The sequence below is a fragment of the Euleptes europaea genome, chromosome 6, assembly GCF_029931775.1.
Source record: "Euleptes europaea isolate rEulEur1 chromosome 6, rEulEur1.hap1, whole genome shotgun sequence".
Taxonomy (NCBI): Eukaryota; Metazoa; Chordata; class Lepidosauria; order Squamata; family Sphaerodactylidae; genus Euleptes; species Euleptes europaea.
In genome coordinates, this window is record NC_079317.1 from 5375456 (window position 1) to 5399270 (window position 23815).

The 23815-nt window shown below is 48.3% G+C and overlaps 2 protein-coding genes across 2 annotated transcripts in view; one reads left to right on the top strand and one right to left on the bottom strand.

The window, feature by feature from the left end:
* Positions 1 to 23815, bottom strand: part of PSMC6 (proteasome 26S subunit, ATPase 6) — a 126286-nt gene that overhangs the window by 41210 nt on the left and 61261 nt on the right. The gene's annotated exons all lie outside the window — the stretch shown is intronic.
* ERO1A (endoplasmic reticulum oxidoreductase 1 alpha) overlaps positions 1 to 23815 on the top strand; it is a 45283-nt gene that overhangs the window by 20347 nt on the left and 1121 nt on the right. The window contains exons 5-15 of the mRNA XM_056851130.1: positions 1990 to 2028; positions 2625 to 2701; positions 10413 to 10486; positions 10623 to 10743; positions 12450 to 12496; positions 14144 to 14170; positions 15497 to 15589; positions 16801 to 17047; positions 18032 to 18101; positions 19505 to 19591; positions 21104 to 21237. Coding sequence (XP_056707108.1) covers positions 1990 to 2028; positions 2625 to 2701; positions 10413 to 10486; positions 10623 to 10743; positions 12450 to 12496; positions 14144 to 14170; positions 15497 to 15589; positions 16801 to 17047; positions 18032 to 18101; positions 19505 to 19591; positions 21104 to 21237 — 1016 coding nt within the window. The remainder of the gene's footprint in view (positions 1 to 1989; positions 2029 to 2624; positions 2702 to 10412; positions 10487 to 10622; positions 10744 to 12449; positions 12497 to 14143; positions 14171 to 15496; positions 15590 to 16800; positions 17048 to 18031; positions 18102 to 19504; positions 19592 to 21103; positions 21238 to 23815) is intronic.

A 23815-nucleotide genomic window follows, 5' to 3' on the forward strand; every position in this document is an offset into this window, starting at 1 on the left:
TGTGCTTCCGAGAAAGGTTCATCTTGGCATTAATTTACAAACTCTCCGGTTATATGGGACATCTCTATATTCCGTCTCTGTTACAAGATGCAAACTCCGATACAACATATTCAGCGGCTTGATTTTGTGCTGCTGCAATTGATTTACGACGGAGAAGGGTTTGCGCTAATCAGTCCTGAAAATGAGGGGCGGCAGTTCTAATTATATGTCTTCCCCTCTTTCTCGAAGTGGTTTTATCTATGCCAACAAATGAACCAGCATGTTTTATTCTGATGTGTAGTTTATTGTAAACTTGTGTAAATTGGTGCTTTTATATGTTTACCTGTGCTGGTCATTGACTGTAATAAAGATCTAATCTAATCCCACTTGTGCTTTCCGATATATCTGTTGTCATGGCAGCACTCCCTCTGGAACAGATTCCACCCATTCCATAATTATTTTTCTTATGTATGTACATAGTTAGGATAGTAAGCAGGGGGAAACCTAGGAGCTTGAGTTCCAGGCGAAGGCTCCTAAGCCCTGCTTGCGCGATTAGCCCGAGCCAGCACGCCCCATTGGCCCCAAGCCGGGTTGCGCTATTGGCGACCCAGGGGTTGTTCCCCCCCATCACGGATCGGGGGGGGGGAGTGGCCGCACGCGGCCAGGGAGAATATAAGCGGGGCCTGTTTTCACAGTTCTCAGTTCTGTTTTGTATGACAACAAAGTGTTGTGTTGGAACTCCGTCTCGACCTCGTGTGTCCTCCCCACGCGGGCTTAACAATTTTTCTGTAACTTTAGGGAATTACTCTTTTTTGAGGGGAATGTAGTACGCGTTTGCTTTTGTGGCATCAGGAATGCTGGTCAACAACTAGTTTTTTGAGCAACCTGAATAGCCCAGGCTAGCCTGGTCTCATTAGATCTCGGAAGCTAAGCAGGGTCAGCCCTGGTTAGTATTGGGATGGGAGACCACCACGGAAGTCCAGGGTCTCTACACAGAGGCAAGCAATGGAAAACCGCCTTTGTTTGTCTGACCTAACCTGGATGGCCCAGGCTAGCCTGATCTTGTCAAGTCTCAAAAGCTGGGTCGGCCCTGGTTAGTATTCAGATGGGAGACCACCGAGAAAGTCCAGATGGCAAACCACCTCTGAACGTCTCTTGCTGTGAAAGCCCTAAAGGGTCGTCCTCTTTGCAACTTGACAATTATAAACTTTTTTAAAAATCGTTTTTACAAGGGCCATATTTTTAATTGAGTGAGATATATTTAATTGAGATCAACATTGGCCCCGCCCCACTTCACAGTGGGCAAAGAGCTCTTTAACCCCCTCCTTCCCTGTGTGCTGCAGTGGAGGCCCTGGCAATCCTTGCTGAGAGCCCTTGGCCTGATATGTTTTAAGAAGGAGTAACGGCACATAATTAAGGATGTACTTCTTTGGGGAGGAGGGGGTTGCCTGGGATCAGTGGGGGAACCTGAGTAGAGCTGCTTCTCACACCTTGATCTGGTCTAGCATGGTCAGGAGCTAGATATCCTGGGGGGAAATCTGATCCCTTCTAGACTTTCAAGGGGGCTTCCTGCCCAGTTGTCGACCAAGAAGCAAAGTGAATGGTGTCGGTAGCAACTGGACCAATTGGGACGTGGGGAGATGAGAGACTGACCCATTGCCCTGAGGTTGCCGAGTTCCCCCGACCACCAGCAAGGGATTGGGAGGGAGGGAGGGTTGCCAAATCCAGGTTGGGAAACTTCTGGAGATTTGGGTATGGAGCCTGGGGAGGACAGGGACCTCAGTGGAGTAGAATGCCATAGAGTCCACCCTCCAAAGCAGCCATTTTCTCCATGGGACCTGATCTCTGTAGTCTGGAGAAGAGCTGTAATTCCAGGGGTCCCACCTGGAGGCTGGCATCCCTCTGCTTCCTGCTTGAGCTGACCTCCCCCTTTGCAAAATGTAGGAACCATTTTGACTGGAAATGTTAATAAAACCAATCAGTCTTTGATGGGGCGATCTCTGTTTTCAGAACGAGGTCCCCGATGGAATCCGATCTGCGAGTTACAAGGTAAGTGATAGCAGGTGGAGTGGGGGCAAAACCGACCTGGGGTAACCACAATGCAGACTGTAGCCTGGATCTAGCCGGACTAGGAAAGGTGTATCTGGACAGAACCATTTTGTGCCTGTGTGTATGTTTGTATGTGAAGAAGAGTTGGCTTTTATATGCCAACTTTCTCTACCACTTAAGGCAGAATCAAACCAGCTTACAGTCACCTTCCCTTCCCCTCCTCACAACAGACATCCTGTGAGGTAGGTGGGGCTGAGAGAGCTGTAAGAGAGCTGTGCCTAGCCCAAGGTCACCCTGCTGGCTTCATGTGGAGGAGTGGGGGATCAGATTAGAGTCCACCATTCCAAACCACTGCACTTAACCACTACACCACACTGGCTCTCAAGATGAGATGGTGACAGCCCTACCAAGTAGGCCATTGTTCCCTTCCCTGCATTGCACATGGGTGAGAGGCTGAAACTGAGGACCCCAGTCACCTAGCTTGACTGGGGCCGAGGCAAAAGGCCTGTCTTTCTGTCGCTTGGTTCCCATGCTACACTAGTTCCCCGTGCAATTGGCTTTTCTTATGTTCTACAACCTCTGGTCTTTCTTTTCAGTATTCAGAAGAAGCCAATGCATCTGCTAATGACTGTGAAGAAGCGGAGAGACTTGGAGCTGTTGATGAATCTTTAAGGTGCTTTTTCTTCTTAGAAACATAGAATCATAGCGCTGGAAGGGACCACCAGGTTCATCTAGTCCAACCCCTTCACAATGCAGGAAATTTACAACTACCCTCCCCCCACACCCCCAGTGACCCCTACTCCATGCCCAGAAGATGGCCAAGGTGCCCTCCCTCTCATGATCTGCCTAAGGTCACAGAATCAACATTGCTGACAGATGGCCCTCTAACCTCTTCTTAAAAACCTCCCGGGAAGGAGAGCTCACCACCTCCCGAGGAAGCCTGTTCCACTGAGGAACCTTTCTAACCATTAGAGAATTCTTCGTAATGTCTAGACGGAAACTCTTTTGATTTAATTTCAACCTGTTGGTCCTGGTCCGACCTTCTGGGGCAACAGAAAACTCGGCACCATCCTCTCTATGACAGCCCTTCAAGTACTTGTAGATGGTTATCATACCCCCTCTCAGTCTTCAGGCTAAACATACCCAGCTCCTTCAACCTGTCCTTATATGATTTGATCTCCAGACCCCTCTGGATATATTGTGGGAGGAGGGGGCTCAGAGCTAGCACAGTATCCCAGGGCTGAGAGGTCAGAATTCCCCTCTATTCTGTACTAGTCAGACCTCATTTGGTGGACTTTGTCCAATTGAGCATACATGAAGCTGCCTTTTACTGAACCAGGCAAACAGTCCATCGAGGTCAGTATTGTCTACTCAGACTGGCAGCGGCTCTGTAGAGCAGAGGTGTCAAACATGAGGCCCGCTGGCCAGATTTGGCCCCTTGAGAGCTCTTATCTGGCTTGCGAGCCAGCCGAGGCAAACCTCCCCCCCCCCACTCCTGATCTGGGCTGTCAAGGCATGGCCTGACCTGGCCCGAACAAGTGACGTTTATGTTATACCTGGCCCTCGTAACAATTGAGTTCGACACCCCTGCTTTAGAGTCTCAGGCTGAGGTCTTGCACATCACCTTATACCTCGGTCCTTTTATCTGGAGATGCCAGGGTTTGAACCTGGGACCCTCTGCATGCCAAGCAGATGCTCTACCACTGAACCACGGCCCCTCCCCAAATGTCATTATTCGTTAACACATGGAGCTGCCTTACACTGAATCAGACCATCAGTCCATCCAGGTCAGTATTGCCTACTTAGACCGGCAGTGGCTCTCCAGGGTCTCAGGCAGAGGTTTCTCAAATCACTCACTGCCTGGTGTTTTCAACTGGAGATGCTGGGGATTGAACCTGAGACCTTTGCGGGCCAAGCAGATGCTCTACCACTGAGCCATGGCCTCTTCTCCTGCAGTTCCGGGAGTTGTTCTTTAAGGAAGACATAGCCAATGGTAACAGGTTTGCTGGGGGGAAACAAAGATGATCTGGGAAATCTGGGGTCTGGGAAATAAATCCTGCAGGGAAATGTTGATGCAACTGGGTCTGTTTAGACAGGAGAAGAGAAGATGGGGGGTGAGGGCACAAGATAGAGCTCTTGTGAGGGTCTCTGTCTTTGTGTCTCTGCTTTCCATCACCTGCTGTGTTATCAGTGAACTCGTAAAAGCAGTTCACACCTTCTGGTCTCAGGCGCCAGGCCTGATGGCCCATGTATCTTCCCCCCCCCCGCTGTTCTTCCTGCCAGTACTCCCTCAGGCCGATGCGGCCTTGGAAGTGTGATAGCCGCCCAGACTTCCTGGGATCTGTCTGATGTTTTGTATTATGCCAAGCTTGTAACTTCCCATAACAATAAGTGTGAACCCCAGTGCCCCAGTGCCCTGGAGTCAATATATTCTGTAAACCCGTATAGCCCCTCACTTGCAACTTTCTACCTGTGCCTGTCTCATCTCCTGAAGGCTTCAATAAATCGATTGTTTCTGTATCAACGTCTGAGCAACTGATTTGGAGAAGCAAACTCAGAGAGGGGGATCTCTCACATTAAGTTGCAAGTCCTTGCCTCTCGGACTGCAGCTGTACCGCTTTGGACAGAATGTCAGCCGACGAGGACACCACCCCTAACCCCGATGCCCCCAAGGAACCGGACGAGCCGGAGAAGCCGGACCCTAAAGAGGAGGGAGCCAAGCCAAAGAAACCGAAGGGTCGCGCCCCCGACCAAGATCGGGACGGACGTCCCCGGGGGCTCACTTATTGGCTGGACTCTCCCAAGGGCTGGTCGCTCTCGCGGACTGCGGCGAAGGATCGCCGGTTGGCCTTCCCCAGCACGGGACTCGAAGGGGACCCGGCCCGCAAAGAGGCCCTCATGGAGGAAGAACGAAAACAGTGGCAGGAAGACCGCCGGGCTATGCAGGAGCAGATGGAGATCATGCAACGCGTAATGGGTGAGATGGCCACGACCCTAGATGCGCTGAAATTGCAACCTCCAGCCGGTGCTCCCCCAGACGGGGCGCCAGTAGTTCCGCCCGCAACCCCTGCCCCCCCGGCCCGTCGGGACCTGAAAGTCACGTATGACGGGTCGGGAGACCAGTTGACCTTTTTTATGGTCCAAGTAGACATTTTTATGCGGGAACAAGGCCGAACCTTCGTTTCTGAGGAGTCCCGGGTGCAGTACGTGGCTTCCTTACTGCAAGGGGAGGCGGCTGCCTGGATGGTGTTGCAGTATGAACTCCGCTCGCCGGTGCTGCGAACCCTGGACGAGTTCATGGTAGCACTCCGAAACCGTTTTGAGGACCCGACTCTAGGTGAGCGGGCTAAAGCCTCCCTGATGCAACTGCGCCAAGGGACTAAGTCGGTGGCGCAGTATGCAAGTGAGTTCCAGTCACTGGCTAGCCGAATTCTGGACTGGAGTGAGGCTACCTTGGTACAATGTTTCAGGGAGGGTCTCAACCCAGACCTCCAACATTGGGCCTTCATGCAAGGGAACCCCCCGGATGTGGAAGGTTGGGTTCGCCATGCTGCTGACATCGAGAATCGCAAACAACTCCTGAACTTGTCCAAGCAACGGATTGGGCGAGACCCCAGGCCCCGGGGTGACCGTGGCCGGGAACTCCGGCAAGGGGGTGGCGGGGTCCTCTCGGCCGCGGAACGCCGCAAGCGGTTCGAGGCCGGCGTCTGCCTGATCTGCGGGGGAAAGGGTCACTTTGCATCGCAATGCCCCTCTCGCTCAGGCCGTCCGACCCCTCCCCGCCAAACCCAGGCCGAGCCGACGAAACCGGCCGCCGACAGCCAGCCTCGCCGCAGAAGTGGACCACTGAGCCGGCGCTCCGGCGCACCCTCCGCTCTCCACGCACGTCCCCAGGATGGGGCATCCGACTCTACGGTCCCATCGGGGTCCCGGATTACAAATACCGTCTTTGATTCGGACGGCTCCCCGGAGGCCACTACCCCGTCCCCCTCTTCCAGCGAGGAGGAAGAGTGGGAACAGCCGGCAAAAAACGCCGTCGGTCTGCTGTAGAGGGGGCTCCGCAGCAGACCGTCCCTATCGTTGTGCAAGGAGCTCCACCGATGGTAAGCGCCCAAGAGGACAATGTATTTGTGCGTGTCCATCTGTCCCTACCCAAAGGGGGCCCCCCGTTAGAGGTCCCCGCGTTGGTCGACTCGGGGTGTGCCCGCACCATGATAAATGAGGAAACTGCCAAGAAGTTGGGTGTCCGGCGCAAGCGGCTTCCGGGACCCCTCCGTTTTTCCCAAATGGACGGGAGTGACTTTAAACGGGGCCCGGTGACCCACAGAACTGCAGCCGTGATTATGTCCGTGGGGGAACATTGGGAACGGTTGTATTTCACTATCGCCCCTATTGTAACCCCTGTGGTGTTAGGGATGAACTGGTTAAGGGGGCACAATCCCTCCATTGATTGGGTTAAACGGGTGCTTTCCTTCCCCGAAAACCCCTGTGGGTTGCATGACAAGGAACGGGTACTCAGGACTCCAGCCGCCGCACTGGTAGGGTCCCCCGCCCCAGTCTCTCCTCAATTACCCTCTGAGTACTCGCAATTTACTGATGTTTTTGATGTTAGAGAGTGCGACGAACTGCCTCCCCACAGAGAAACGGACTGTGCCATCGAGATTGTAGGGGAAGGCAAACTGTCTAAGGGAAAGGTTTACCCCATGAGCCCTAGTGAAAAGACAGTGTTGCGAGACTATCTGGATGTCAATCTGGCGAGGGGTTTCATACGCCCCTCCAAGGCTCCTTATTCAGCCCCAGCTTTCTTTGTAAAGAAAAAGACGGGAGATTTAAGACTGTGTATTGACTTTCGCAGACTGAACGCAGTCACCCAGTCTAATGCTTACCCCCTCCCTCTTATTCCTGACCTTCTAGCACAATTAAAGGAGGGCCGAATCTTCACCAAACTGGACTTGGTAGAAGCCTACCACCGCATTCGCATCAAAGAAGGAGACGAACCCAAAACGGCCTTTTCCAGTTGTTTTGGGATGTTTGAGTACCTAGTCATGCCGTTCGGACTTTCGGGGGCTCCGAGTGTCTTTATGCAATTAATTAATGAGGTTTTGCATGATTTGCTGTTTCGGGGGGTGGTGGTATTTCTCGATGACATCCTTATTTACTCTGAAACCATGGAAGACCATGTGCGCCTAGTGCGAGAGGTGCTCCAGCGGCTGCGGGAGCACAAACTGTATGCTAAGGTGTCCAAATGTGAATTCCACCAACCCTCCATTACATTTCTGGGGTATGTGATCTCCCACCAAGGGTTGGAAATGGACCCCGCCAAGGTCCAGGCAGTGCGGGACTGGGAACCCCCCACTACCCGCCGCCAACTTCAGCAGTTTTTGGGGTTTGCCAATTTTTACCGGAACTTCATTCCTAACTTTGCCCAAGTTGCGCTTCCCCTCACTGCCCTGTTGCGTACCAAGGACAAGGGGGCTAGCGCCGCGCTTCCCTCAGCCCGTTTGCAATGGTCCCCCCAGTGCCAGCTAGCTTTTGAACGTTTGAAGCTACTTTTTTCATCCGAACCCGTTTTGGCTCACCCAGATTGCACCAAGCCTTTTGTGGTGCAAGTGGATGCCTCGGATGTAGCCATGGGCGGGGCCCTATTGCAGAGGGATGAGGGGGGACGGTTGAGACCATGCGCCTACTTCTCCAAGAAGTTTTCCCAGTCTGAAATCAACTGGGCCATTTGGGAGAAGGAGGCAGCAGCGGTCAAACATGCCCTTACCATATGGCGACACTTCTTGGAAGGGGCCGAACTGCCATTCGAAGTGTGTACCGATCACAAGAATCTTGAGGCCCTCAAGGGGGCTAGAAAACTCAATGCCAAACAGGTTCGGTGGGCCCAATTTTTCGCTAAGTTCCGGTTCACTCTCAGACATGTCCCTGGCAAAGAAAATGCCCTAGCCGACGCTTTGTCACGACTTCCCCAGTATCGCAACGATTTCGATCGCCCAGTCGACTCCCTGTTCACTCCCGAGCAGCGAGGGGAAGTTCCTAGCTTAGCCGTCACCACCCGGTCCCAAGCCCGACCACCGGAGACCCCCCCTACACTCAAAGGCATCCCGGAAGCCTTCCAACAGCGACTCCGGGACGCCTCCTTGCAGGAGGAGGAGCATCATCTCCTCCCCACTGGTCTGGAACGTACCAACACTTGGTGGGTGCAAGGGGGGAAACTGTACGTCCCCTCCTCTCTTCGCAAGGAAGTATTGGGACTTGTACATGGTGCCAGGCTAGCGGGTCATTTTGGTTTCATAAAAACGCTTCACCTGGTTCGAAGACAATTCTGGTGGCCCGGTATGAGATCTGATGTAGAGTTGTATGTGCGCAGCTGCCCCACCTGCGCCACAGCCAAGAAACGGATGGGAAAACCCCCAGGGCTTCTCAAACCGCTTGAGAGCCCCTCCCGTCCCTGGGAAGTCATCGCCATGGATTTTATCACCGACCTACCTCCGAGTCGGGGAAAAACGGTTCTTTGGGTTATCACAGACCTCTTTTCCAAACAGGTTCACTTCGTTCCATGTGCAGGCCTTCCTTCAGCCCAGGGCTTAGCTAAACTGTTCATCACACACGTCCTCAGGCTACACTCGATCCCGAGGAAGGTCCTCTCCGACCGGGGGGTCCAGTTTGTTGCCAAATTCTGGCGGGCCTTCCTAAAGTTAATGGGAGTGGAAGAGCAGGGCCTTTCTTCCGCCTATCACCCCCAAACGGATGGTCAAACAGAACGAGTAAATGCGGTGGTAGAATGTTATTTGCGTTGCTATGTAAATTTCCACCAGGACGACTGGGTCGACCTGCTGCCATTTGCCGAATATGCGTATAACAATGCGCCTCATTCCTCTACCGGCTTTAGTCCCTTCCAAGTTATATACGGGACGGATTTCGGCCCTTTCGGTTCTGCCCCCGTCTCGCCAGAGCTCCAGTCTACCCCTGACCTTCAGGAGTGGATTCAGGTGGTTAAATCCACCTGGCCATGGTTGCTCAAAAATCTGGAAAGGGCAAAAAGCAAGTACAAGGAACAAGCAGACAAACACCGGTCTCCGGGATGGGAACTCAAGGTGGGGGAGCAAGTCTATCTGTCCACCAAAAACCTCCGCTCTCTTCGCCCCTGCAAAAAACTGAGCGACCGTTATGTGGGACCTTTCCCCATTACCAGAGTAATCAACGAGGTTACTGTGGAACTGGACCTCCCAAAAACTCTGAAAGGAGTCCATCCAGTCTTTCATATAAGCCTCCTCAAACCCTATGTGGCAGCCCCCCAGTTCCACCCCCCTCCCGCACACGAGATTCCTACCGTAGTAGGAGGGGACACCCATTTGGAAATATCCAAGGTTTTAGACTCCAAATGGAAGAAAGGGAAACTGTTTTACTTTGTTCGCTGGAAAAACCTTGGCTCCGCTCATGACGAATGGGTGGCCGCACCCCACATGGCGGCTCCTCGCTTAGTCCGGGAATTCCACCTTGCTTATCCCGATAAGCCTCGTCCTCTCGGGGACCCCGGGGGGGGGCCTTAAGGGGGGCAGAATGTGAGGGTCTCTGTCTTTGTGTCTCTGCTTTCCATCACCTGCTGTGTTATCAGTGAACTCGTAAAAGCAGTTCACACCTTCTGGTCTCAGGCGCCAGGCCTGATGGCCCATGTATCTTCCCCCCCCCCGCTGTTCTTCCTGCCAGTACTCCCTCAGGCCGATGCGGCCTTGGAAGTGTGATAGCCGCCCAGACTTCCTGGGATCTGTCTGATGTTTTGTATTATGCCAAGCTTGTAACTTCCCATAACAATAAGTGTGAACCCCAGTGCCCCAGTGCCCTGGAGTCAATATATTCTGTAAACCCGTATAGCCCCTCACTTGCAACTTTCTACCTGTGCCTGTCTCATCTCCTGAAGGCTTCAATAAATCGATTGTTTCTGTATCAACGTCTGAGCAACTGATTTGGAGAAGCAAACTCAGAGAGGGGGATCTCTCACAGCTCTTCAGATACCCAAAGGGCTGTCACCTGGATGAGGGCCCAGCCTGGTTCCCTAGGGCTCCAAAGGCTAAGACTCGCTTTAAGCAGCTGAAGTTATAGAAGGGCAGATTTTGGTAGATCGCGAGGAGAAACCACCTAATGGTAAGAGAAATTCGGCCGCTGAACCTACAGCCTGGGAGTGAGATGGGCCTCTCTTCTGCTGGCGTTTTCAAGCAGAGCTGAGATAGCCACCTGTTGGGGATGGGTTGCATTTCCTGCACTAAACGGGAGTTGGACTGGATGACCTTTAAGGTGGTCCCTTCTAACTTTAGGACTCCGTGATTTTGTGCAACTGTCTCAGGTATATTGTAGCAGCCTGTATTTTCTTCTTTACTTCACAGCGAGGAAACGGTGGAGGCCGTGCGGCAGTGGACTCGGCACGACGATTCTGCGGACAGCTTTTGCGAAGCCGACGGTATTATTGGCGTTCCGTTGTGTTCGCTTTTGTGGCAAAGATTAAGGCAGCGCTGAGGATTGAAAACTTCTCGGGCAGGCGGGGCGTGTTGGACAACTTCTCTTTCTCTCTGAACACGGATACCTTTCCTTCCTAGATATCCAGTCCCCTGAGGCGGAGTACGTAGACCTCCTGCTCAATCCGGAGCGTTACACCGGCTACAAAGGTCCCGATGCTTGGAAGATCTGGAACAGTATTTATGAAGAAAACTGCTTCAAGTACGTGTGTACATCTTGGCCAAATTCTGCTCTCAGTTGCAGACGCTCTATAAAAACAATTCCTCTGCCCATCCTCGTCTAGCCATGTCTCTTGGGAATTTGTATCCCTGGAGATTCCACTGGAGATCATTTCAGAGGGTAGCTGCGTTGTTCTGAGGTAGAGCAGGTAGATTCAAATTCAGTAGCACCTTAGAGACCAACCAGATTTTTTAGAGTATGAGCTTCCAAGGGTCAAAGTGTCCCTTTGTTATTATTTGTATCTGATGAAGGGCGTTTTGAAAGCTTAAAGTGCTACTGGACTCAAATCTGTGAAGTCCACTGTTTGCTTTGGGGGGGCTGTTCGTTGCAGAAGTCTCTGGAAGCTGCTGAGGCCCTCGGTCAGCAGGTTTGCTAGAGGCCTGACGGCCGCCATCTTGGCTTTCATTTCATGTGGTGCTTGATCCGTTTCTTTGACATTTTTATTTTATTGACTTGCTTTGTAGTCCACCTTCCTTGCTGAGGCTCAAGGTGGATTACAAAATATAGTAAGGCAGTTCAAGCAAACAGCATAAGATAACACAATAAAAATACAATAGAATTAGAATGACAGAAATGGCAAACAAACAACAACTAAGGTAGGACATACCATAATGCAGAAAGTAGGTTATAAGGTAGAAGACTGTGCAGTAAAAGCAAAGTGACACTAGAAATGTGAAGGCCCAGAGGGGGGGAGGTATAAGGAAAAATTTGGATTAACCCCCCTTTACCCATTTTTTTCTGATGGAAAAATTTGGAATACTTGCAATCTTATAAAAACATGAAGATATTTATACTTTTAAATTCCATAAATATTCTACATAGTATAATTTTGTATGCTAACTAAGTTATAAATGATTAATTTTGTGTTGTTCAATCAGTAACAGAAACGTAGGCTTGTCAGGAAAGCAACTGTTGCATTTATTTCAAATTTTCTTATAATTTCTGCATGTGTTTTTTTTCTGGGGGGTAGAATGGTATTTTCCCAGTTCCAGAAATTTTACATCTGTAGGTGATACCTATAATAAGCATTGACATAGACTACAATCTTATATTCCAGTAGTCAAGAGTGGCCCAACCTGTGGATATCTAAAGCTGCACATTGGGGCCACGCTGACATAAAATAGATTATCCTGCAAACTTGGGGGACCCCCTCAGATATGCAGAAAAATCTGAAAACTTAAAAAAATTAAAAACACTGTTGTCTGCGCAATCCAGGAGCAATGCGGGGCTCGCCAGCATCATCAGGGGCAGGCCAGGAAGTCATGGTGGGCCGGGAGGTGGAGGTTGGGAGTTGCACAGGGCTCGCTGCTGGTGTTGGAGATGGGGAGGGGGCAGGAGAAGCCCTCGCTACTGCCCTGGCAATGAGGGAGTTGGGGGGGGGCACAGGAGTTCTCGCTGTCCCAGCCATCAAGCGGACAACCAGGAAGTCAGGTGGGGAGGTTCCAAAGTCCTCCCCCCTCCCCCCGCCAAGCTGGCAATGAAGGAGTTGGGCGGGGGGGGGGGCAGTAGTCCTTGCCAAGCCCCCCAAGCCAGCAACTAGGGAATTGGGTGGGGAGACATGAGAGTTCTCGGTGCAACCCCTCGCCCTGCTGAGCTGGCAATGAAGGAGCCAGGCAATAGTGTGGGGGAGGTAGCAGAAGGAAAGAAAATATATTCTTATTGAAAGCATGTTTTCCTTTGTCCCCTAGGCCGCAGTCTATAAAGAGGCCTTTAAATCCCTTGGCTTCTGGCAGAGGTAATGTTCTTGTTTGGTATTTGCGGAGCTGCTGGTATTCTCAATGGATGGAAAGCTGAACGCAGTGGCTGGCTGGGTGGGTGGGGCCTGTTCCACTCTGCACCAAAAATGCGTGGTGGGTGAAATTAAGATTATTTGGAATCCATTTGTGTGTCTTGGTTTACACAGGATGGCTGTTGCAATGCTTCTAAAATGGTTTTTTTTTAAAAAAACATTTTTTTACATTGGGGCAAGATGTTGGAGGGATTGGGCAGGGCTAGATGCATGCTGAGACTTTTCAAGAGCTCCAGAAAATCACACCTTATTAGAATGTGTCACTGGGTCCTGGAGCTATCTTCTGAAGAATAGGAATGTTTGGTCAACAGAGGCAGGAAGGATCTACTCCGTATGACTGCTGAGAAGGTCTTGAGACGCCAGAAGCCAGAAAGGGGGGGGGGTGGTTTCCATCATTGGGGTAGAAATGGGCATCAGTCCCTGACTAGAATCGTAGAGTTGGAAGGGGCCATACAGGCCATCTAGCCCCAACCCCCTGCTCAGTGCATCATCAGACTAGAGCATCCCCGACAAGTGTTTGTCCAGCTGCTGCTTGAAGACTGCCAGTGAGGGGGAGCTCACCCCTTGATTTGCAAAGCCTAAATTATGCAAAATAAGATAAATTTGTATGAATCATGCTGGTTGTAGCATCTTGGGGGAAAATTGGTTTGCCTGGGCACATTATTTCATGTGGAAGGCATTCAGCCCTGGAGGCACCTGGTTGGCCACTGTATGAACAGACTTGATGGACCTTGGTCTGATCCAGCATGGCCTTTCCTATGTTTTTATGACTTAGGTGGGCACTAGAGATGTTCGGGGGGGGGGGAAATTCAGAAAGCAATGACTATTATTTAGAGCAACCTGTGACATTTTCTTTCCCCCCCCCCTCTCTCTTTAAAATTTGCCTTTGCTCTAGGAGAAAATGAAGGTGAGTGTATTTTTTATTGGAACAGCTTTACTAGAGGGCAGATATCACAAGATACCAGCTGAACAGAGAATATGTCCATGTAGTTCAGATGAGATCGAAACACTTGGCCACGTTCTCTTACACTGCATGTTTTATTGTGACATTCAAAGAGAGCCAATCCAACTTCTATTAAGAAAGCTACCTGGTCGCTCAGAGGAATTTTATATTAGGTATCCCCTCTCAGATAAAGATCCAGAAGTCACTAAACTTGCTGCAAAATTTTGTTTTATGGCAACAAGGATAAGACGCTATGGTGACAACAACAGATGAAGGATGGATACTAATCTTGATTTTAGATAGACCTCAGATTTTAGAATGATAATTTAATGTAACTTAATGTAATTTAACTATATATTGTATTCTGATTTTATGTATCATATTTTTGTTATCACTGTTATGTGAGTCTATGACCGTAATAAAGTAAAGTAAGATTGGAACAGGGAAGGAAAAATCCAGGGAGTAGGAAGAGGTCTGTAGAGCTATTAGATGAGATTTCTTGGGGTGGGGGGTGAAGAAGGCGCTGCTTTTGGGAAACGTTTCTGGGAGCTCCCTCAACAGAAAGGGTGGATGTTGCAACTGGTAACAGCCGACATTGTGACTTTATAAAGGGGTCCTCATGATTTTTCTCTTTGTCTCTTTATTTTCAGGGAACATGTTTTACAACTGGTTGGAAGGTAACTAGATTATCTGCGTATTTTGCTGTTGTTGACCAACTGCAGAAGCGGCAACCTTTCGGCTGCTTTATTGCATTCCCTGGAAGGGCTTTAGCTAAAGTGAATGCTTGTGTCCTTAACCCACAAAACGTAGCATCAGTAGTACAGGTCACTGCCAAGTTTACAGCACGTGCCACCAATCGCAGCTGGTACCACCCACCATCACTTGCCACTCTTTTATTTTTGCCATTTTCTGGACATGTGGGGGTGTCGGGGGGGGGGAAGTAGTTGTGAATTTCCTGCATCGTGCAGGAGGTTGGACTAGATGACCCGGAAGGTCCCTTCCAACCCTATGATTCTATGATCCCCCCCCATTTTGTTTCTGAAGAAGGGCCTGCCCAGGAGGCAGATTAGATAGAACAGGGGAGCCTAATCTTTTCGAAAATATGGGAATCTTTGGAATTCGGACACAGTGTGGTGGGCACAGACACAAAATGGCTGCCGCAGCTTTACCTTCAGTCACACGGTGCAGGATCCTCATGCTGTGGCGGCAGCTGCTTCCAAAGCAACATTCTTAAAAATCTGCACAGCCAGTTAAATGTCCAGTGGCCAGTCAGAAGCCTTGCTGGGCAAAAGCCTCACCTGGCCCCACCCACTTTCTAAAAATACCTGATGGGCACAAGGAAAGGTGTTGGGGGGGGTGCCATGGCACCCACTGGCACCATGTTGGGGACCCCTGAAGTAGAGATGGATGGATTTTCCAAATCAAAGTGGCAACCGAGGTGTGAAATCTGTGCATGTTCCCACCCTTGTTTCTGTGCATGTTCCCACCCTTGGCATCCAAACCCTGGGGAAGTTTACTCAGAAGTAAATCCCACTGAGTTGCACAGGCAGGGGGGGGGGCTTCACTGGCTTCATGGGAGGGGCCGTGGCTCAGCGGTCGAGCCTCTGCTTGGCATGGAGAAGGTCCCGGGTTCAATCCCCAGCATCTCCAGTTAAAGGGACCAGGCAAGTAGGTGATGTGAAAGACTCCTGCCTGAGACCCTGGAGAGCCGCTGCCAGTCTGAGGAGACAATACTGACTTTGATGGACCGAGGGTTTGACTCAGCATAAGGGCAGCTTAATGTGTTCCTGTGTTCACCCCAAAGCCATCTCTCATTGGTGGTAGCCAGGTCAGCAGGTGTGGATATTAACATCTCCTCCTAAGACCCTACAAGCCCATTTTTATTTTTTAGCCTCAGTGCAGCAGTTCCTGGTAAACCAGCCACAAGCAGTCACTGCCCATGCCACAACTGTACATGGTCTTAAAATAATAGATATAGATATAACTCCCAACCTTTCTCACAGGCCTCTGTGTGGAGAAACGGGCTTTCTACAAGCTGATCTCCGGTCTCCATGCAAGTATCAACATCCATCTCAGCGCCAGGTACCTTCTCCAAGGTTGGTATCTCTTGCAGCTTAACACTTTGCATGTGCAAATCCTTGTTTGGCAGGGACATGTGGATATTCTGGGCAGGTGAGCCCTGCGCTTGCTTGAAGGATGTAATGACTGAAAAGAGAGGATGCCCTTGCTACATTTTCCTCATTCACCGTGAAGCTTCTTGTCCAGCCAGTGGCAGACTCTAATCTGGAGAACTGGGTTCAATTCCCCACTCCTCCACAAGCCTGCTGGGTCACCTTGGGCTAGTCACAGTTCTCTCTGAACTCTTTCAGCCCCACCTACCTCACAAGGTGTTTGTTGTGAGGGGGGGAAGGAAAGTTGATCATAAGTCGCTTTGAGACTCCTTAAAGGTAGAGAAAAGGGGGTGTATGAAAACCAGCTCTTCTTATTTTTCGACCGTTGTAAGGATCATTAATACAATATGTGCAAATTGGCTTTAAGTGTCTTTTCCCGAGTGGTGGTGTTGTTAGCAAAATGCTGGTTCATAAGATAGGTAGAGTCTGTGTGGAGGGAGAGCTTGTCTATATCAAGGCCCCTTGGAGAGTGATGTGTTTGTGTATAATCTCTGCATTCTATGCTCCTTGCATCCTTCTGTGGGCTGTGGCTCAGTGGCAGAGCATCTGTTTGGCATGCAGAAGGTCCCAGGTTCAATCCCCGGCATCTCCAGTTAAAGGGACCAGGCAAGTAGGTGTTGTGAAAGACTTCTGCCTGAGATCCTGGAGAGCTGCTGCCGGTCTGAGTAGACAATACTGACTTTGATGGACCAAAGGTCTGATTCAGTAGAAAGTAGCTTCATGTGTTCCTGTGTCCTGTTAGGGAGGTTTTTCCTGTTAGAGCAATTTTTCCAGTGTCAGTAGCAGATGGAGGGTCTTGCTGTATCCACAGCAATAGTGTATATCCAACCATGCATTTCAAAGACCTAATTGCACATACATATTTGGAAAGAGGATACTCTACTGCTAAGCCACGGCCCCTGTGTACCAGTTCAGGATTCAGAAAAGAAGTCTTCAGTTCAGGGCCTGAAATATATTTTCTTCTTCTCTTCGCTTTCCCCTTTTTTATTCATAAACAGCCAGCCTGAAGAAGAGCTCTGGGGAGTTGGAAAGCTTGCATCTTTTTGTGTTGTCCCCACTCCCCAGTCATAGCAAAAGATATTTTACACAGCTTTTATTCTTCACCTTGCTACAATGCCCTTCTTTTCTTTTTCCAGACACTTGGTCCAAGAAGGAGTGGGGTCATAACGTGACCGAGTTTCAGCAGCGGTTCGACGAGGACCTGACTCAAGGCGAGGGTCCCAGGAGGCTGAAGAACCTCTATTTTATCTACCTCATTGAGCTGCGAGCCCTCTCCAAAGTCCTGCCTTTCTTCAAGCGCTCAGATTTCCAGCTGTTCACTGGTGACAAAATTCGAGATGGAGAAGTCAAGAGTCTCTTGTTGGAAATTCTCCATTTAATCAAGTACGCGCTGCCATGGTTGAAGTCTTGGGGAAGCGTTGGAGGGGGGAAGCAGTAACGGCAGAAAAGAGCACAGAGCTGTTGCTATCATGTGTAAAATAGGCCTCAAAATACAGCTCTGCTTGGTGCAAAACTTGCCCCCCTTTAGTGTAAAGTTCTGATGGTTTGTTTTCCTTTCCAAAAGCATATGGGGCGCTTTCACACACACTGGATAATGGACATTCAGCCTACTTTCAGTGCACTTTGCAACTGGATTTTACGGTACAAAATGGGAAAATCCACTTGCACTAAAGTGCATTGGAAGTGAATTGAAAGTGCTCGTCTCCATACTGAAGGGGTTTGAATGCAAAATTTCTATGAGAATGAGGGAATAAAGTTTGAACCACATCTGTTTTCGAATCAGCAGAATTATCTTTAAAAAAGCAAACACTGTAATAGTCTTTGAATGAATGAGTCGAATCTCTTTCCAGAGCCATCTTGGCGTAGCCTTTATCATACCTCGCAAGCAGCAAAATATTTGTTTTGTGTGAAGTGTGAATTATTCCCCTAGAAACTTGTCGACCTGCCTTTGTCTGTTGGAAGCAGCTACTGACCAGATTTAATACAGAGGGATTTATAAAAACAAACAGCAACAGCACAGACAGGTCAGAATCTTAGAAAAAGCTGATAAAGCCAGTCCCGTTACTAGAAAAGAATTTTTTTTAATTAATTCAGATATTTATACCCTGCTTTTCTCCCCAATGGTGGCTCAAAGTGACTCACAACATTGTTTTTAGGCTGAGAGCATGACTTGCCCGAAGTAGGGATTTGAACCTGGCTCTCCCAGACCCTAATAATCCTAAAAAAGCTTGAGCCTCTTCCAAAATTCTGTTGCAAAATCAGATACAAATTCAATTATTTTCATTTTTTAAACTGAAAATCCTTGTGGCAGTAAAAGGCGTTTTCATCGAAAGGCTCCAATTTTAAATTGACTTTTTTCTATTTCAGATCTTTCCCTTTGCATTTTGATGAAAATTCATTTTTTGCTGGAAACCAGAAAGAGGCCGCCAAGTTAAAGGTAAAAATTTTCTTCAGAGGGTTCTTTCTGGCAAACCAAAAGCATTTCCCCCCATTTGTAGAACAGGCCTACAATCTATATGTCGTGCTGTAGTGATTGGCTGCATTCGAGTGATATCAGATGTTCACTAATATTCCACCTACTCAGAGTTCAAAGCTGGGAGCATGTTTGTAGTCCACCTTCTGGCAGAAAGGATAATGGTTGGTCTGGCTGGGCTTAAAACCTCACGTAGGCCCTACAGAAGAAAGAGCTGTGTGGGGCAGCTTAAGGTCTGGAAAGTTGGAACTTAAAAAGGGCAGAAATCTCTGTGGCATGGCATGGGAGGACAAAGTAGGCAGTAGAGTAAGATACATAAACCTGAAGGAAAGTCCAGTGGAAGGGACGAGTAACCTGAAGGAAATGTAGGAATCCAAGGAACAAGGCCTGACTGTATAATGGGGCAACCTGAGATGATCATTCAGGTATCAGATTGCGGGGGGGGGGGGAGAGCAACCTCCTATCCCACCTGTAACCAGCTATCTATCTCCTGCCTTTCTCCAGACCTCTTTAAAAGCTTATTTGGAGGGCGGACTCTTTGGAGGGTGGACTTCTGCCCCTCCCCAGGCTTCATCCCCAAAATCTCCAGGTATTTCCCAACCCAGAGCAGACAACGCTACCTGCGAGGCCTACAGGGTTTTTGAGGACAATGAAGGAGATATTCAGAATAGTTTATTTACGGCCCTTGGCCAGATAAAACAAGAAACATGGACTAAAATAAACTTGCAGACAAAGATTTACAGAGGGTATTCTGTTGCCTGTAGTTTCTTCTATCAGTGCTAGATTGAGATTTGGCACTCCCTGGAGGAATAATACCCGAACCCGAAATTCGGCATCATTCAGGACCCGCTTTTTCAGGTCCCTTTTATTGGCACTGGATTTTTTTGTTTTAAAAAAAACCCCAGAAAATAAGCAAAAAGATATTTTACAGGTTTTGTTTGGCATATCGATATGCACACCCCTAGTGTGGATTCAAAAAAATAAACTCTGCTGACCAGGAGAAGAAATGGATGTTGTGGTGAAAACGGTTGTTGTTTAGGCAGGACCGGGAAACTCTGATCTTTCCCAGGCCCAGGGCAGTTATCCACCCTTTGCTGAGATCTTCCTCGAAACTCTGAAGCAAAGATTGATAAAAAGATGGGGGGAACCCAGGAGGTGTATGAATGCACTGTGATGCTGTGGGGAAGCAGGGGGAAAAAACCCAATGCCCAATAGCGTTGAAGGCGGGGCAAACAACTCTAAGAAGCTGCTGAATGTCACACTGCTCTGACCTGTGCATTAGTTGGCTGTCAGTAGTTAAAAGAGAAGCACCAAACCTTTCTCCAATGAATGAACTTTTTTTTTTGTCTGTCATTTTTCCCCTCTAGGAGGAATTTAGGCTGCATTTTAGGAACATTTCAAGGATTATGGACTGTGTGGGCTGTATAAAATGTCGCCTTTGGGGGAAGCTGCAGGTAAGGAAAGCTCTTTGTCATTTCTCGTCTTCTCTCTGCAAAAATGTTTGTAGATCCGGTTGTACATGAGACTGCTAATTAAGACCTTTAACTCTAACCTGGTTGATGCAAAATAGAGTTTAATCTGTGAAGATTCCCCACTCCTCAACATGAGCTGTGGACGCTAATCTGGAGAACTGGGTTGGTTTCCCCACCCCTACACACAAAGCCAGATGGGTGACCTTGGGCTAGTCATAGTTCTCTCCAAACTCTCTCAGCCCCACCTACCTCACAGGGTGTCTGTTGTGGGGAGGGGAAAGGAAGGTGATTGTAAGCCGGTTTGATTCTCCCTTAAGTGGTAGAGAAAGGCGGCATATAAAAACCAACTCTTCCTTCTTGTTGTTCCTTTAAGAGATATAAACAAGCAGACCTGTGTCACTAAATCCACACTGTACCTAAGTAGTCTCTGGCAACTGAACAGAATCTGAAAACTCTATCCGAGGTTTCAGATTCAAGGTCTGCAAGAAGAAAGGAAGTACACCATTCCTCTGATCTTTCTGGGGTTTTTTTTTTTTTTTTTTTGGAGGTTGGGTGTAATAAATGTATATCTAAGGTCATTGTAGAAGGGACACTGCAGCAGCAAATGTCCTGCCATTTCAATCTTCCCAGTAGTTGCAAGAGCATAAGTGCTGCTCTGGTGGGACCTCACGGTATCTCCCTTCTGATAAGGCAGATGGAAGAACATTAAGACAGGCCAGAGTGAAAGCTGCCTTGTGTTTGGGAAGCAATAAATTCGCTAAATAGTTTGACAAGACTTATTTCTTGTTCCAGAAGTTATGGTGTTTTGCCGCAGAACTTAAAACACTGAAATACATATAAACATTACTTAAATTTTGACTCAGGTTGTTTTAACTTTGTAATGCAGTCTTTTTACAATGTTTATTATATGTCTTATGGTGTTCCTATTTTGAGAGCCAGGGTGGTGTAGTGGTTAAGAGTGGCGGACTCTAATTTAGAGAACCAGGTTCGATTCCCCACTCCTCCACATGAAGCCGGCTGGGTGACCTTGGGCCAGTCACAGTTCTCTCAGAACTCTCTCAAGCCACGTAGAGGCAGGCAATGGCAAACCACCTCTGAAGGTCTCTTGCCTTGAAAACCCTATGAGGTCGCCATAAGTCAGCTGTGACTTGACGGCACACAGACTGAGTGTTCCTATTGTATTGCTAATTTTTGAAATCTACCTTAAGACTCAGCAAAAAAGCGAGGCTACAAATAAAACAAATAAATCACCCAAAATAACCCAACAGTGCAATTCATAAAAACAACAGCAAAGGTGTGGGAAACAGATCATGTGATAATTTAAAACAATACTCCGACAATTAAATGTGGGATAAACCCTGTATTATTTGCCTGGGCAAATAACAGTTGTACCCTGGCACCTAAATGCCCATGGAGGGGGGGCACTCCAAATCCTTTTGGTATTCGCCGTGTGAAGGTGGGCTTAAACCCGCATTTTGTTTCTGTTGCCTGCAGACTCAGGGCTTGGGAACTGCGCTAAAGATTCTGTTTTCTGAAAGCCAAATCGAAAACATGCTGGGGAGAGGCCCCTCGCCCACGTTCCATCTAACGAGACAGGAAATCGTAGCCCTCTTCAATGCTTTCGGAAGGTGAGCGATCGCTTTTTCTCTGGAAAGTTTCCACAGTCAGATGTATTTTCAAGTAACAATTCCCCCCCCATCCTTAGACTCAGTTTAGGCCTCGCAGAAAATGGTAGTTTGTATTAACCATACATTGGAACTCAAATTGTGGATGCAGGTTCTAGGCGTGCCTGTGGTTTAGACCTGCCTGTTGGTTTTCGTTTGCCTTCCTTTTCGTATGTCCCCTCCTGTGTCTTGTGCTGCCTAGAGAAGAAGCATCTCCTGAGATAGACAGAAAAGCTGGTGTTGTGCTGAGCATTTGATTCTTGTGTTTGGCGGTCATGTTTATGGGTTTATCTGGAAACCGCTCTGAATGCTGGTTGGAAGAAAAGCGGTACAGGTTGGGTATCCTTTATCCGGACTGCTTGGGACCAGAAGTGGTCCGTATTTTGGATCTTTCCGTATACTGGAATATTTTGGAATTTTTGCATATATATATGTAATGAGATATCTTAGGGATGGGACCCAAATTCATTTATGTTTTATATACACTTCATACACATCACCTGCATGTAATTCTAAACAATATTTTTTAATAATTTTGTGTACATTGAACCATCAGAAAGCAAAGGTGTAACTATCTCACCAGAATGCCTGTATCAGTTGTTGAAAGAAGAGCAACAACTAACTAACCACGGCAGGCTTTCAGTCTCCACCTACGATGCAGCGTACTCTGTATTTTATTTTTTTAGGTGAGGGAAAATGTTGAAAGCAGGCAGCACGGATCTGCCTTCATGCCGGCTCGAAGGGTCCAGTTTTTGGATCAGTCCGGATATGGGATGTTCAGATAAGGGATACTCTACCTGTATATAAATATTTTAAAAACATCAACATCCAGAGGTCTTTCTCAGCCATGCTTCCTGAGAGCTTTTCAACAGGAGATGCAAGGCGACTTGCAGCAGCATTCTCCTGCCTGTGTTCCACAGCATCTGATATAAATAAGAACATAAACTTGGTCCGATGTGGGCACTTCTCGTGTTCTTAAGCAAAACCCAGGATCACCTCATACATAGGAACATCAGAAAAGCCCTGCTGGATCAGACCAAGGGTGGAAGAAAAAAAGGAGGGGACTAAACCCAGCCTAAAAACAAAAGCTGGGTACCCAAGGTTGGGTGAAAAGAAAATATATATAAAGTCTATGTATAAATACTGAAAGTATAATTTATTAGAAGTGCGATATAAAAATTAAAATTATTTAAAAGCATTAAAATAGCACAATGGCATATCCTGAGGTTGATGACTATAACCACATACCAAACGCGTTTCGGCCTATGGGGCTTTCATCAGTGGTTAATTAAAACCCTTTGTAAACCTGCACACATTTACAGAAATACATTAATGAATACAAAAACTGTTCAAACCCAACCAGGCATGTGTATATGTTGTAAAACTATTCCCAATTACTCAAACATCTGGTATAATAGGTTCTTGTAATACTGGTTTGTATAAGTCTCTCAAATACTATGTGTGCAGGTATCAACCTAGTAAAGCAGTGTTCCGTTCATACAGTGGTCAACCAGGTGCCTCTAGGAAGCCCACAAACAAGATGACTGCAGCAGCACCATCCTGCCTGTGTTCCCCAGCACCTAAGATAACAGGCATGCTCCTCAGATCCTGGAGAGAATAGGTGTGCGTCATGACTAGTATTCATTTTGACTAGTAGCCATGGATAGCCCTCTCCTCTGTGAACATGTCCACTCCCCTCTTAAAGCCTTCCAAGTCAGCAGCCATCACCCCATCCTGGAGCAGGGAGTTCCACAATTTAACTCTGCGTTGTGTGAAGAAATACTTCCTTTTGTCTGTTTTGAACCTCTCACCCTCCAGCTTCAGCCGATGACCCCGCGTTCTAGTATTATCAGGGAGGGAGAAAAGCTTCTTCCTGTCGACTCTCTCCATACCATGCATAATTTTATATACCTCTAACATGTCTTCTGTTGTACTTGGTGTTCCTTGGAGGTCTCCCATCCAAATACTTGCCTGGGTCGAGGCTGAGAGTGTGTGGCTCACCCAAGGTCACCTAGCGAGCTTCTATGGCAGAGTGGGGATTCGAACCTGGGTTTCCCAGATCCTAGTCCAACACCTTAACCACTACACCACCCTGGCTTTTGCAAAAGCTTGTACAGGACACTAATGCTCCACCACTAACTTGTTGGGAATTATACTCAGTCTCCCTGTTCTCTGTCGAGTCTTTGAGGCTCCTGTACTTTGAAGACGACCTACAGTCATAAGGGCTAGGAACTTAGAATTTCTTCTAAAACGAATCCTCAAATTCTAGGGAGCTGAATTCATTCTGCAAGCATATTTAGAGCCACGCTTTTACCTACTGGAGTACAGTAGGGGTATATCTTTCTGCTCAGCTAATGGCAATGCTTATGAGAGCCAGTGTGATATAGCAATTAAGAGTTTCAGATGAGGATCCGGAAGACCCAGGTTCGAGTCCCCACTCTGGCATGGAAGCTCACTGGGTGACCTCGGGCCAGTCACACACACTCAGCCTAACCTACCTCACAGGGTTGTTGTGAGGATAAAACGGAGAATGATGTAAGCC